The sequence below is a fragment of the Sinohyriopsis cumingii genome, chromosome 2 (assembly GCF_028554795.1).
Source record: "Sinohyriopsis cumingii isolate HCF-2022 chromosome 2, ASM2855479v2, whole genome shotgun sequence".
In the NCBI taxonomy this organism is placed as follows: domain Eukaryota; kingdom Metazoa; phylum Mollusca; class Bivalvia; order Unionida; family Unionidae; genus Sinohyriopsis; species Sinohyriopsis cumingii.
Genome location: NC_142962.1, coordinates 64,709,727 through 64,726,280, shown reverse-complemented (window position 1 = coordinate 64,726,280; position 16,554 = coordinate 64,709,727). Strand labels below are relative to the sequence as shown.

The 16,554-nt window shown below is 33.5% G+C and overlaps 1 protein-coding gene across 1 annotated transcript in view; it reads left to right on the top strand.

Annotated features, from left to right (window-relative positions):
• Positions 1 to 16,554, top strand: part of LOC149805056 (uncharacterized) — a 374,091-nt gene that overhangs the window by 238,301 nt on the left and 119,236 nt on the right. Inside the window, exon 61 of the mRNA XM_089946913.1 lies at positions 718 to 871. Within this exon, the coding sequence (XP_089803039.1) occupies positions 718 to 871 (154 nt within the window). The remainder of the gene's footprint in view (positions 1 to 717; positions 872 to 16,554) is intronic.

Genomic DNA, 16,554 nt, shown 5'->3' with positions numbered 1-16,554 from the left:
GGAAGAACCCAGGGCCTCAGTGAGGAGATAGTGTTTTTCCATTCCAGGAATTGTAATTCAGCCATACCAAAATGAAGTCACTATGACCTAATTTGCATGCTTGAGTGATGTTTGCATTTTCAGCTGTTTTATTGTTACACATTCAATATGTTCGGACCTGTTTCACCGATGCCCATGAAAATTGGCATGTAGATATATTAGAATAAAAGTAATTTGGTGGTACTAAAACTATGTGACTGTGACCTAATTTTTATGCTTTAGTGACCTTTCTTAGCTATTGGTTCATACATCCTCAATATATCTGACCTTATTTCACCTTCACTTATAAAATTATAGTGTGAATGCATATCAAGGTGGTTAATCATACCATGTAAAATCTGGATGATCATTTCCCAATTTTTAATCTTGTTTTCAGCTATCCATTTGATACCCCATCAGTATCTTGAACCCCTTTTACCTACACATGAAACTTGGCAAGTAGAGTCATCTCATAGAGAGTAGATCAGAACTAATCTAGTTCACTTTAATCTGATTTTTGTGCTTGAGTGACTTGTATTTTTTAGCTACTTGTTTGTTGCACCCTCAATATCTTTGACCCTATTTTACATTACTGTGACTTACTTTTCAGGCTTGAGTAAATGATGTGCTCCTGTTAGCAAGGTGATTCATCTTTACCAGTCAGCACTTTCTTACTGATTTATACAAACTGTTTTACAGGACCACACAGCTATGGAATGTGAGTGGAGTGGTTTCTTTGATGAAGAGAGCCCTATTATTGTGTATAGGATTTCTCTGAAAACAGACAAAAGTGACTCTTATACTCTTCATGATTCCGAGCTGCCTGGCACTACCAGGTCCTACACTGTCAAAGGTGTGTATAATTTAAACACATTCTTTTTCACTGCTTAAGAGTATGAATCTGTACTTCTTTTGAGGCAGTTTTTTTCCCAGACAAGTTTTGAGACATTCCAGGACATTCCCAAAAATGACTAATTTTTCAAATGAGAAAACCTTGTGTGCAAATTACCAGGGTAGGTAGTATGAGAACATTCATCAATCATGCCTGTTCTTTAAATATTGAAATTCAAACTTCTTTTGGCCTTTCAGGTCAGATATTTAATAGTCTCTTTGTTTGTCTGTCTCTTAAAGCTTATTTCATTGGTAATAATTTCAAAAATATTACTGTTTGAAAATAAAAATGGGGAAGAGCAGCTTTTAAATACTAAAGTTTCAAATAAAATTGAATGGGATAGTCGTCTGGTACTGCATACTTGGACTATATGCAGTATTAGTATCTACAGTGACACATTCAGACATTGTGAGTAATGTGAATTGCATGTACTGTATTTCATGTATTTTTTCTTACCCTTTAATTTTTCATGCACAATCCAGCTATAAAATAATAATTATTTAAATGTATCATATTTTTTTGTACATAGCACTCTGTATTTGTTGGAAAATCCTTTAAATTAAATAATCACACATAAAGTTCTACTAAGAAGATTTACGTTTGCAAAAAGATTAAAAATACCATATTGCCATTTTGCTTTTACAAAAATTAATGATAATTATATCATTATCATATACAATTAAAGTGAGTTTTATGGCTGTTTTATTATCTTGTATCATTTCTTAACCTTGTATTTTGATATATTAAAATTGTGAAGGTTCCCATTTCAAACGACTTTGAAAATATGCTGAGGTACAATTTAGATATATAATACAAAAGTATTGTTTTGCTAAGTGCATGATATAAATAGCAATTAACTTTCGATAAGTTCTTAAGTGAGGCATCAAATAATGAAACAAGTGATTAAGAAATAAAAGAATCACCATCTATGATTAAGCAGAAAGGTCACTTATCTTTTCATTTATTAATTTTTTAACCACTTAGTTTTCATGTTTTTTACTTTAATCAAGAAGAGAAGTTAATGTTCGAAATGGCTTTTAAAAAATACTGATGTATGATATAGATATGTCAAATTACCGATGTACTTTTTACTGAGCATATGTTTGATATAATCCCAAATGAAAAACAACTATTTGCTGCCTCAATTAAAATTTATCAGACTGTTTGATAACTTCCTGTAAAAAAATGAAACAGGAGATTAAGAAATCAAATAATCAACATTTATAATTAATTTCATTCTTTTATTACTTTTTAACCACATATTTTGATGTTTTCTTTATTTGAATCAAGAAAAGCCAATGTAGGATATAGATACGTCAAACTATGTTGTGCAGAGAGTTGTTGAACATTTTGTTCTTTTATTACTTTTTTAGCCACGTCTTTTGATTTTTTGGGGGGGACTCAAGATGAAATTTACATTTTAAATGGATTGGAAAAAATACTGATGTAGGATATAGATGCGTAAAACTATGATGCATAGAGAGTCACTGAACATTTCATTCTTTTATTACTTTTTTAACCACGTATTTTGATTTCTTTTGGACTCAAGATGAAGTTCACATTTCAAACAGCTTTGAAAAAATACCAGTGTACAATATTGATACATCAAACAACAAATACATTTTTGCTGGCAATATGTTTCATATAATACCAAATGAAAAACGTAACTATTTGTTGCCTCAAATAAAACTGACCTGACCTATTTTTTAACTTCATTTATCACAGTGAATAATGAAACTGGAGATGAAGAATAAAAGAAACAATCACCATTTATAATCATACATAAAAGCCTTTAATAATCTCTTGTTGAAATGGCAATTCTTTTGTTAATCTACTCTTATTCATTGATCCACCTTTTTTTGTCTTTTTGACCAGTGAGAAAATATAATGATTGATGCATAAACTCTCTTATTGTGATTACAAACTCTACTGATGTTTTTTAATAACTGAACAAAGGCCTTTACAGAACATATCCTTAAATATTATCGTTAATTAGTTCTCTTTATCAAGTCCATCACTGTAACGAAACACCACGTGTTTTAAATGAGCTCAGAAGCCCTTTGATGTTTTGTTATCCAAAAAATATTTTTCTCATTACATGCTAAAGTGAAGACCATAGACCACTGGTCAACTAATCTTAATGTTTCATTAGAGTCATACAAACATGAAATATCAAAACCTTATCATTTTCTATAGAAAATTTGAAAGTCACTAACTCCATTAAATTGATTCATATATATACTATCTGTTAAGTGCTTGTACTGTTTTGGTTTGGATTAAATTAACGTTTCATTGTGTATCTATTCTATAATACATCCCTTTATTGTTATCTTTATTTGCAAGTACAAATAACAAGTGATGGGTATGATTGCTTGTCCTTACAAGATCTGTGTGGACAATGGCCTTGATAGCACAATGACAGATTTTCAGTCTCAAAAGATAGACTCATTTCCCTATTGGTAGCCTCGCTGATTTGACCTCTTCTGTTGAATCTTGCCTGAACCAAAGCTCTAAGCATATTTAATTAGTGTGTAAATAACACTGCATAGCCATTTGGTTGTTGTGACAATGTATATTGTAATTAAAGCAAGAATGAATCTTTGATTAGAGGTCTTAATTGATAATGGAATATAGTAGTGTCCTAGTATGTGAGGAAGATCACAATCATCAGATAACTGAAAAATAACATTACGATTGACCGGTAACCTCTCTTTTCTCTCTCTTTCTAAAAGCTACAAATAAAAACTGCCTTGAATAAATACAATCTCGCACACTGATAGAACATTGTTTCAGCGCTTTCTCTCTCTTATACATAACAAATGCATTAATTAAAAACAATTTTTTTTGAGTTCTTTGATTGTTTATTGCAATCTGATAATGAAGTCACTGTTGCTGTAAGATTACAAGTTGCACTTAGTTTCTGGACAACGGGGGCTCACATCATTGCATACAACTTTATCAATAACTAATACACATAACTAATACATGCTCAGACCATCTTAATCATTTTGCCAACATAAATGCAGATGAGCTTGCACAGTGACATTATCATTTATGCCATCTCTCTCTCTCTCTTTCTCTCTCCTTCACTTAAATAACACAAAAGTCTTTTTGATTACCAGTACTTTTATTTTTATTGTAATCAAATTCTTGAGTTGAGAGCAGAATGAGACAAATTTTTGTATGTTTATTTTGTATGTTAGTACCATTAGGTTGTCAAGTATCATGTGTTCTGTAGACCCTGTTCGAGTATGATCCCTTTATTTTTAATACACTCTCAGTACCACAGAATGATAATTATTTATTTTACACATAATTTTTTGTACTCTGAAATTAATAACTATTTTTTCATGTACAAAAAATTACATGAAATACGGTAATTAGTTTTCATCTTGCATATTTTTCAAAAATGGTGGACTATCTTAAGAGTAGCTAGTTGAAAACAGAAGAACAATCAAAATTTATTTTAAAAAATTATGAAATACACATACTGGTAATACAACTGCAAAATTATTTTAATCCTTCTTTGGACTTTAATAAATATACAATAATTATACTGCAACACATTTTCTTCCCAGGAAAATATAGTATTTTTATCCATTATATATGTATCTATTCTAATAGCAAATTTTGAGCACACATTTAATTGTAAGGATTGATAGCATCCATATTTTGCATACATTTTATGAATGGAGAGCACTTGCAAATGATCGTGCAAGTTGATGCAACATACTTGTGGCAGATCTAAATTTTAAACAAAAATAGATAATATCAGCTTGAGATATTCAACTATTTAAGTCATGGCATGTACATATATATTGAAGTTCAATCTTAAAAAAATATAAAGATATTAAAATAAAACATTGGTCTTAAGTAATGAAATCAGAATGATGATTACAGTGATGTTTTTATTTTCATTGCATTCAATGTTATATATATATATATATATATATATATATATATATATATATATATATATATATATATATATATATATATATATTGTTACCAGCCACAGGTCTTTACTTGACCGAGTGGTTGTACCCCAACTTTCCAAAGACTTCCATGCAGCTTCAGTTGTAAATTAGAAAGCCCAACATGTCCATTCTGTCCTTCAATTTTACTCTAATCAATGCAAGACCACAGATAAAACAACTTACCAAATATCTATCAACCACACATCTGCATGGTTTCTCTTCATCAGGTTTCCGTACCACCAGCTGTTCATGCTGTAGAAACTATACGAGTATCCCCTAACACTGGGAACTATTTTAACTCCTCCACCTTAGGCCAGTCAATGTATGCTTTCCAGGCACATTTCACCAATATAACTGCACCACATTTGCCATCATGGCAACATAAATGGTATCTGCCGAGTCCCTTCTTATTCATTCCTTTGTGTAATTTACTGATTTCCTACCATTAATACTGCCACTGCAGTCACACCACCAATGTACACAACTAGATTTTAATATGGACTATCTTACTCCAGGGACATTCATTCAGTTTCTGCCTGAATTCACTACTAGTGAACCATGGCATCATAGAAACTCTCTAACCCTTCACTCTGTGACATTTGCTCCTAGCAATTGGCTAATTATTTCGGGCTAAAGATATTTCCATTGCGCCGAATTCCAATAATCACACAAGTAATCACACAAATCTAAGAATTCCTTAAAACGGGGCACTATAACCAAATGCGCATACTCCAACTTTATTACAATATATATATATATATATATATATATATATATATATATATATATATATATATATATATATATATATATATATATATATATATATATATATATATATAACTTTTGAAGTGAATAGATTCACAACTTTCTATATGATTTATATGCTTGAAGTGTTTTAGAACTCTCCAGCAGTGACTTGACTTGGAAATGCTCAAAGTCAGCAGGCTACACACTTTGAAGGCTCAGCAATGTAGAATGTGCCTGATGTACCCTCTTGTATGTTATAAAAGGTGACTAAAGGAGGCAGCAGCCTGTTGGTCATGGACTGCATCCTTTGTTAGTGAAGGAGAGGTTCTAAGTAGTGGAGCAGAGCAGAAGCCAGGTTGTTATCACTCTGATGTAACACACTAGTTTGGCCTCAATTTCAGACTGGATGGGCCATCAGAAAGGTCCAGTCTGATCAATCTGCTAGTAACACCAAGCTTCAGAGACTGTGTTAATGATAGTTTCAGTTTCCATATGTCACCCATCTTCACTAGCCAAGGTTCAGATATGTTAACCCTATCTACACCTTGGCAAATTGAGCAGATATTTCTGTGCATTGAGCCCCTGAATTTCACTGGATGCAGCTGCAAGCCACCGCATCAAATCAAAATTAAGTTGTTCATATTTGAACACTGTTCCTACATGATCGAGACAAGTGGAGCACACAACTTGAATGGACTCATAAATAAGCAATTTTCCACATCCAGTCCATGTTTGCACAAATACCTTTCACTCAAATACACCTGTTATAGCTTCACTATGGTACTTTTAATGTTAAATTTACAAAGTGTCCTGTTGAAGTCAATTGCCTTCATCATTTTGGCCGATGTATATAGAATCTATGTTGGGGTTTGAACAGAGACAAGGAAATCCCAGTCAAGGGGTTACATTATTTGTCTCCCCTGTTATACATTATTTGTCTCCCCGTTATATGAAATTAACAATAAATAGCTAATATTTATTACGAGAAAATGTTTCATTTTCATCAGTTCCAATTTAGAAAATTATATTGTAAATAGTGGAACGATACTGGGCCCACACCTCTGTTGTAGTAGTATAGGCTATGATTATAACGTAAAGTTACGTGTAGCATGAGTGTCCATGCATGGGTTATTCACGGGTAATTAGTATTCTGTGTCACTATTGTATATAACTCTTCTTTTCTTTGGAGGAGGTGAAACTGTTTGTGACATACATGTGTTGTCATTAATATTTATTGTAAAATTACCCCCGTGTATAAAAGACCCTCCAAATACGGACCCTAGCAGATAACCATGTGCGAAACTTTCAAGTTCACAGATTCTTTGAAAATTTATTTTTCTGTCTTGGAAATATGGCAAGTGCTGTAGTGAAATTTGCTTATGGATTAACATGTTGATGGATAAATGATTCCTTCTGGTTGGTAAGTGCATTATTTGTCATTAAATTTTGTAAGTATATTTTTTATTCAACTGGGGCACAATGGATATGCTTAACAAAATTAGAATAAAGCATGTTTGATATAACACATTTCTGACTGTTACAAAGTTTTCTGTAGTTGCTAAGAGAGTTGGGAGGCTATGAAGTGTATAGGTCTATAGTCTGTGTGCACAGATCAGTATTTTCTGTCATAGTTCATTTCACACAGCATTGAGAATTTTATCCTATCTGTAGCACAGTCAATTTTCAGGTCATCATCATTAAATGTAGCAAACAGCATATTGTTTCACAAGAAGTATTTAAAACTAGTTAGGTAGCTTTAGCTACATTTAATGATGCTGACCTGAAAATGTACTGAGCTATGCCTGCATATAGGATAAAATTTACTAAGCTGTGTGGAACAAACTAGCATAATATCAAAAAGCTAGACATCATATGCACGTGTGTCTTTGTCTCTCTCAAAATGATTTTGTATGGTGTGTTCTCAAAGATGGATTGACCTTAAGTTACTATGTTTTTGTTATATTTGTTGTTGTTGTTGTTGGTATTTGATTTTAGAACAACTACGTCAGGCACAGCAGAAGACAACAAGGATTTCTATTTTTAAAAGTAGTTCTGAGTGCATGGACACCTTGACTAAGACGACTGGTCTGAGATGACTAGATTGAGATAAGAAAAGTAATGTTAGCAAAACAGCTAGATTTTTCTGTTGCATGAGTGAGAAACAATGCACCACTGTTACATGCTATTGATTAGTTGTCATTACATACAAAGAGAGGCAACTCATGAAATCCAATAGTTGTCAGTAAGACAAAGCACTAAAATATCTGCTCAATCCACCAAGGTTTAGATAGGGTTGACATACCAGAACCTTATGAAGATGTATGTCACCTGACCTTTAAGTACTCAGTTAAGGAAGTTCATGATATCTTCCACAAGAGAAAATCTTAAATATTTTAAGAGAATGCAGTTTGTAAAAAATCTTTACCATATATTTTGAGGTTTTTAGATATTTTTTTAATCTGTATCTTTTATTTGACATACCTTTAACAAAATTTTAATATTTTTACCTTTAATTTTTTGTAACCCAAATAGATTTAAACAACAGATTAAGACCAGAAATTCGTCAGATTACTATGCTGAAAATATTGACAACAGGTTATAAACAATGATTGTTACCTTAATGGCAGGCGTGTGACAGGTTTATCTTGGTAGATGTTGTCTGAAACAAAAACTATATTTCCACATTGCACTTTTGCAGCTGCAAAATAAATTGGTCTATTATTTTCAATATAAAATCCGATGACTAGTCTGAAAAGCATCAGTTGTGCCAGACACACAGTTTCAAATAGCAGTTTCCTCCAAATATGCTCTGTATTCATAACAGTATTGATCCTGACTCAGTCTCTCACTTCAACATGCTACATTTATGCAATTGTTTGCAGTAAATTTAACTTTCTTAAATCAATTGTATAAATGCATGTACATGGTTCTTAAACTTAGCATGGTAATGCATGGGGTTATGCTAATGTCCTCACTATTTATAACTACGCACAGCAACAACAAAAAGTTACATGTATGCCAAGGCTAAAGACAGTGTATGTCTACATGCTGCATCCATGCTAAATCTAAAACTTGGTACAATTTAACTGGGAAACATGGACTAGTCAAGAAGTTACAATTTCTGTTTTAATGGCCACAGTGACTGGAACAATTTTGCATGCATCAGTCGAACAAATGTAATTTACAGAATAGGCCAGTATGAAACTTGGTAAATTACTGTGCTCTTGTTTTAGCTATTACCCATGCAGCTCGATTCAGGGTAAAAGAAGCTATGAACACAACTTTTCTTGCATATTTTATGGATTACTGTTATCATCTACCTCATATTGACAAACTTTTGTGCTGCAGTGAATTTTGATAGGGTTATTGACCATTTTTGACTTTCAACTGAATGCATTGTATAACAGAACTTTGTGAACACAGTTGCACTTGGATTTTTTAGCTGATCTGTCTTTAAGGCTAAGTGATCAACAATTGCTCCTTTAGCTTCTGCATAAAAGCCATTTGACCTGTTGAGACCAAATCTCACATCCTGGCATGACGGGCTTTCACAATTTTTAGAAAGTATGCCAATCACCATCAAATATGGCTGCTATTACTAAATTTGGTAATAACCCTATAAATGACCTTGTCTCAAAAACTGCTCAAAAGAATTTAATACAGTTTGATAAAGCATCATGGAAGGAAGACATTGCAATTTGTATAAATGATGACATATGTGCACACACTTCTATAATTACAACCATTTAAAGAAATAGCAGAAAAGTACTTACAGTACATGCACCAAGTTTTACAGTACATATCCCACTCAATCTGGTGCAGAGGGGCAGGGGATTAAGTGCCCACTATTGTTAGTGGAAGTCCACCCATTCTAGCTGAAATCCACTCAATCTATCATGGAAGTCCATCGCATATATTATTGCAGCTGTAGTTGGTTTTATGGCACCCCTCGGTGATTCTATTGTATTCTTTCTACAAGTTGACACACTAAACAAACAGATGGGAGAAACCCTGACAGCATAAACTGGGACATGGCAGATGTCAATTTCATGCCTTTACCTGTACAAACTCTACAGTGGTAACATTTCTTGTTATATTTATTAGTGGTCAAGCTTGGGATACATAAAGACAAAAGCGCATAACGTGGAAAAAATGAGGTTCTAAATTTCATTATTTTCTTCCCACCCTGTCCATTATTTAGCATGCATCACAAGAAATTGCCTATTTACAGTTTACATTTACATTTTGTTCTGCATCACATGGTAATGTTAATGTTCGTTCTCAATAATTTGTCACAGTTTCCCTTTAATTTCTATACTATTCCAATACCCACTTTAAAGAAATTAATGAATGCAGTAATACTGTACATGTAAAGTTCAAAAAGAGATTACAAACAAACACAGTGAATTGTACTATTTATATTGGACATGTATGGTCAAGAACACTGGAACATCATGGCATGCATGTCATAATTCTTTTCAAAGTTTATTCTGCAAGAATAACATGGCATTCTATATTAAAATATGAGAGATACACAAGCTAACCACAAAAAGTTTTTTTGGCATTCTTATCCTTAAACTTTGAAAGTGTCATTGATTATGAGAGAGTACAACATTTATTGTAAGGCACAGAATTGTGTACACTGTATTGGCTTTTTCTCTCTATCATTGGCCATTCATGTCATGAACAAAGTGATTTCAATGAAGTACACCAAGTTATTTCTGTATTTCACTTTTTCCATGAAATCTACATGGATCACTGGGCACTGGCTTAAGGAGTGTCTTACTCTGTAATCAACCACTATGCCTGTTACTGTAGCTTCCTGCATCCAGTCAACAGCAGTTAGGACAGTTGGCACATGTTCAATGTTGTGCTTCAAAGTTTGAAGATGTACATTAATTTATTGAAAGAAAATGTCACATAACCACACACCTTAAAACGAAACAGATGTTAGTTTGTAAAAAAAGTTGGACTGAGAAATGCATTTGATGTTAAGTTCTCATGTTATCATGCAAAACTGGTCACTCATATTATATGAAAAACAAAACATCAGGGCCAGATGGTGGGGTGCATCTGTTGTTTCCAGCTCCACTCAGGCTAAAAGAAAATAACATATATACACAAACAAATGTACAGTCATTTGTCACTTGAAAGTTGACTATAGTTTTATTCTTGTGCATGTTTAATAGAGATTATGCACATTTTGAGTAAATAGACAAATAGACTTTGGCTTTGGTGCAATTTTGAGGAATGTCAGAGCCCTTTTGACATTTTGGGACACACACCCCCAATACTTGACCGGATCTGTCCCTGAATATAATTATAGTTTACTTTCCCAATTAGAGACTAGCTGTTTAACTTAAATTTAGAAGAAAGAAATAGTCCAATGGCCAAAATGAATGACTAAACTTTGCAGTATACAAATACCTTTATCAATTGACTTTGAATATGGCTGATTATTTGAGAGCATGATAATTTTTTAATGCACCAAATATGTCTACACAGTATTGAAGTCTTTTTTCTATCAGTGGCTATTCATGCAATAAATGAAGTGATTTTTATGAAAAGGTAACTTTTTTCATCACTTTTTCATGAATCTGTCTTCAAGCACCAGCCAAAAAGTGACATTGTTACTTGGAAGTCTGCCCCTATGCTTGTTAACAATGGCCAGTGAGGAAGCTGTTGTGCCTCGATGTTGTTTTTCAGCACTGATATTTCTTAAGAAACATTAACTTATGAATGCAAATGTTTGATTTTGATTATGTAGAAATTAATTTTGAACTTATAATATGGACTGAGAAATGCAGTGTGGCTCAGTTGTGATTTTTTTGCATATTAGTGTCCTTTTCTTATTTTCTTATTATTGTCAAATCTGGTCATCAAAATTATCATGTACAAACTTAAAGCTCCAAAGATATAACAGATTGAAAGACAAATATATGATCATTGCTACACTAATCAAAGTGAAACTTGAAATTTGTCTACTGACAAAATTTTAAATAAAATTGATTCCTCTCATTATTCGAAATAAGTAAATATGTAAATTGTTGTGCAGTAGTTCATGTTTTATTTAACAAGAACTTCTGTGATAATTTGTGTCATTAACCTAATAGTAATGTGCATTTCTTATTTTCTTATTATTGTCAAATCTGGTCATAATTAACATGTACAAAATTAATGCTTCAGAAATTTAATAGATGGAAAGTCCAATGAGTGACCATTACTGCAGTAACATTTGTGATGACCTTAGAATTAATAGGAATGGTTCAACTTAAGCAGGAAATAATAGGGATTTACAACCTTAGAAGCCAAACCTCTTCCAACTCCAATACAGAGTGAACAAAGCTTGACAAGGGATACCTGTTCAGAGCCATGAAAAATAAGAAGCCACATTACTGTATTTACTGCATATTTGGCACACCATATTTGTTGCGACACCATAAATTAATTTTAAAAGTAATTTTTTTGAGCACTGTATGTTCTGGGACACATAGTTTTGTTTTAGTCGTAAGTTGTGGGACACCTTTTAAATCATTCGAAAATTACATGTCGGAAATTGCAATCTAACTGAAATTTTATTTTTTAAATATAAAACTGTACTTGAGATAAAACTCTTTAATCCACTCCAGCAGCATCTCATCAACACAACCCTTTTCCTGCACATGTACGGTCTATTATTTTGGTACATGAATGCTTTTTTAACTTTCTCATACCGTGAAAAATTGTTGGAGGCAACACACCACCTGAAGTGGAAACTGCAAAAACAAAAGGAAGATTTTTTTTCAAATCTGCACTAGTCTTGCTAATTCTGACACTTTTGATGCCCATCTTATCGTCAGTCCATCCAGGAATGCAATCAAAGTACACTAGAGTTTCATCCATGTTAATGATCATATTGTTGGTGAAATGATCTGTTTCTCTTCTGGCCATCACGAATTCATCACGTGATTTTATTTTCTCCAAATCTTCTGGATGATGCTGGGTCATCGATGTTCGTGCACGAAGCACTATGTTGTGCAACTTTAAAACCTGTTCCATTGTTTTACTTTATTGTCTAACTTTTTGTGAATCCTGTTGAAAAGGAACCAAAGTTAGCTTCCATATCTCGGCCGTCTTTGTATATTCAAAGCTAAAATAATAAATCAGCACACTTAAAAGAATCCAGTAGTCGGCATCTGAGGTCAGCTTGCTTTGCAATAAAATAACCTTTGTATTGATATCCTTTAAAAAAATTTGGCTTCCGAGTCCAAAGTCAACTTCCAACGTCTGCTAGCTTTGTAATAAAAATAACCTTTGTCTTTGATGTCCTGTCAGCAAGTTCAAACAAGTTTACTGCTGGCTGCCAGTTGTGTTTATTTACCACCAGGGCTTATGTGTGCTTGGCATCATTAGTAATAATTAATACAAAGGTGCACTGATGTCTGTGGGTAAATATTAATGATACTTATGTAACCCGCGCTGGCGAAAAGATTGTCACTTGCACTCAAGTCAATGTGTTTTCAAATAATGATTTTTATTTGCAAGATACTGGCATAGAGTATAGTTCTCTTCTGGCCTTAATGAATTCATCACATTATTTTATTTTCTCCAAATATTCTGGGTGACGCTGGGTCATCGACATCTGTGTACAAAACAATATATTGCGTCACTTTAAAATTTGTTCCATTGTTTCAATTTAGTTTCAAAATTCCCGTGAATACAGTTGAAAACGAACCCATGTATGCTTCCATATCTTGGCCATCTTTGTATATTCAAAAAAAAAAAATAAAAAAATTTGGCTCACTTCACATAATCCATAGTCAACTTCCGATGTCGGCTTGCTTTGCAATAAAATAACCTTTGTATTGATATCCTTTACAAAATAAAGTAACCGGGGTCAGCTTCTGAGATCGCGTGCTTTGAAATAAAAAAGTAACCTTTAGTCTTTGATGTCCTGTTGGTAGGTTCAAAGAAGGAGTTATCTGCTTGCTGCCAGTCGTGTTTATTCACCACCAGGGCTTATATGTGCTTGTTTTAGTAAGGATAATTATGTAACCCTAGCTGGTGAAAAGACTGTCACTTGCACTCAAGTGAATGTGTTTCAAATGATGATTTTTATTTGCAACATATTGTCATACAGTAGGCCTGGATATAATTCAATCTTGATTATTTTGCACCCAACACTGTGTCATGCGTGAATGGTGTCTTCAAGATATCAGTTGACTATTTCCCTCTTGTATGCGATTTTGTTGGCTCCAGTTTTCAGTTGGATAACATGTTCAAACCTTTGAGCACAACCACACACAACTGTTTCTCAGTGTTCATGTCAATGAACAACATGGTGTGTGGTATCGGACATAATTGATACATGCTACAGCATGGAAGCCTACGCTACTTATACGGATTTCGTGGAAATATTTTATTCTTTAATGCTCATGTTTAAAAAAGGAATAAATGATAACAACACAAGGTTAGTTTCTTTCATTTTATTATCAATTAAGTGTTTTATTTATCTATTTTATTGTGATGTGCAGTTTGGGGGGAGGAGCACAAATGCAATACAAATTTATTTCGTTTCTTAAGTCTTGGGACATATGACCAAAGTGAAAAAATGTTTCACCATAAGTTCTGGGACAGGAAAAAAAATAATTATTTTATTGTGTCCCAACATATGTGGTAAATACGGTAATAACAATCACTGTAATTAGAGATAGATTTTATAGCCTTGACAAACATGTGGTTTAGCTATTTCAGGCGATTTACAAGGCATTATTGATAGATATGTGTTCATTTTACATTAGATAAACAAGAGGGAAAGAGGTATGAACAAGAAGAAATTCCAATTAGATAAAGCTTAAAATTTTTTTTTATAAAACTGGAGGATATTTACTGTACTGTAAATACAATTGTATCTACTGTAGATACCCATTTCACAACTAAGTTTGCATAATAGTGAAATGAAAAAGATGATATGATGTACACGTATGCACTGGAGAAAGTTACGGACCTGCTACTGAAGTAATTGGTCATGTAGATTGAAAGAATTTAAGACCAAATTTTCATAAAATTGCATTAACTGATTATAAGTTTATCTCCTAATGAAAATATTTAAACCATTTCACTTTTTCATCACTTTCACCTGTCAGTTTGGTATTACATGCAAACTCATCAGACAACCAAACCAGCAGTCCTAATTATATTTATTAGGCTGATGGTTATAGAATGTAGCATCACATAGCTCACAGAGCCTGTGTAAAGAACAGTAGGTAAATGGTAAAAGTAAACACATGTCTAGTTCCTGAGAAAATGTTTCACATGGCCATGTATATTTGGGTCACAAGTATTAAACAGTCTGTCCTTAGCAGTACAGTAAAACCTGTCTTGAAAGACCACTGCTATGTGAGACCACCTGTCTTGTGAGACCACATTCTCAGTGCACAAATTTATTGATTATATAGGATTGTGACCTGTTATGAGAGACCACCTGTCTTGAGAGACCATAATATTTTGGCAGAAGAGGTGGTCTTTCAAGACAGGTTCTAATGTAGTTGCATATTGAATAGCGCTGTGTATATTTCATTGTATGGAGACATGTTAAGGAAACAAATTAAAAGTGACTGGCAGAATAAAACCCGCTAATACTTGTGTGATTTCTTTTTTCTGTTTTTGTTTAAAAGCAGAATTTCTCACTCATATTAAAATTACTATAATTAAACTTTGTAAATATTATTTTGTCAATCACCTAAATTGTCTCAGCATTCTTTGCTCACAAATCTTTAATAACTTGCAATACACTTGTGTGATTGCATTTTAGTGGGTGAGTTCTTGAATATTAAATGGTATTGTGTTAAAAAGTGTGATCTGCACTATATACTGCTGCTGAGCCAGCAGGTAAGTTCCACACGTTGTAGTGGATGACCATGATTATATAATTATATTGCTGTGACTTCTAACTGGGGCCAAAAAACCTTATCTGACCACTACAAGCCACATAATGGGCAATCCATGATGACCACAATGTTATGTCCATGACAGACACATCAGCAGGTAAGTTCCACACGTTGTAGTGGATGACCATGGTTATATAATTATATCGCTGTGACTTCTAACTGGGGCAAGCAAACTTAATCTGTCCACTACAAGCCACAAAATGGGCAATCCATGATGACCATGATGTAATGTCTGTGATGGACACATGAAAAGGATTAAGGTCCACCATGGAACTTGGATTTACTGAAAAATACAATGCTGTACTGTTGCTCTTGTGACATAACAGTTTATCTTCTAGGTTTGACATAACCATGAAGGTCATTTTACTTATAGTAAATTGCATGAGTTTTATAATAGGAAGTTATGTTAGTGTTTGTTTTCAATCAAAATTTTGAAGAATATGCATATAATAAATACAGATCAAATATACATAATGGTCTAAATTTTCCTCATGTGAGCAAACTCCACTCATATTAGGAAACTCCTGCTCATGTGAATTTTTCCTAATTTGCATGCTGAAATGCACATGGGACTTAACAGTTACATCACATGCCTCATGTGCAGAAGGGCAGACAGTGTTGGTGTTGGTTGAGATGCCTAATTTGGTTATTTATACATTTTTACTGAGGTCAGTCCCAATGCAGGATGGCATTACTCTATCAATATGGTGTCTGCAGTTGTTGTTGTTGTTGTAGGGTTTAATGCCATTTTTCAGCACAAGATAGGCTGTACATGGTGGCAAGTATAAATGGTGGAGAAAGAACCAGGGAAAACCCCAGAAAAGAACCACTGACCCACAAGAAACTACTGGCAAGCTTTCTCGCATACCCACATTGGCCAAACCAGAGACTCAAACCCGTGCAGACAGAGGTGAGATGGCAGTGATCCATAATGGTGAGTGCTTTAGACCACTCAGCCGTTCAGGGCCCTGGTGTCTGCAGAATGTAG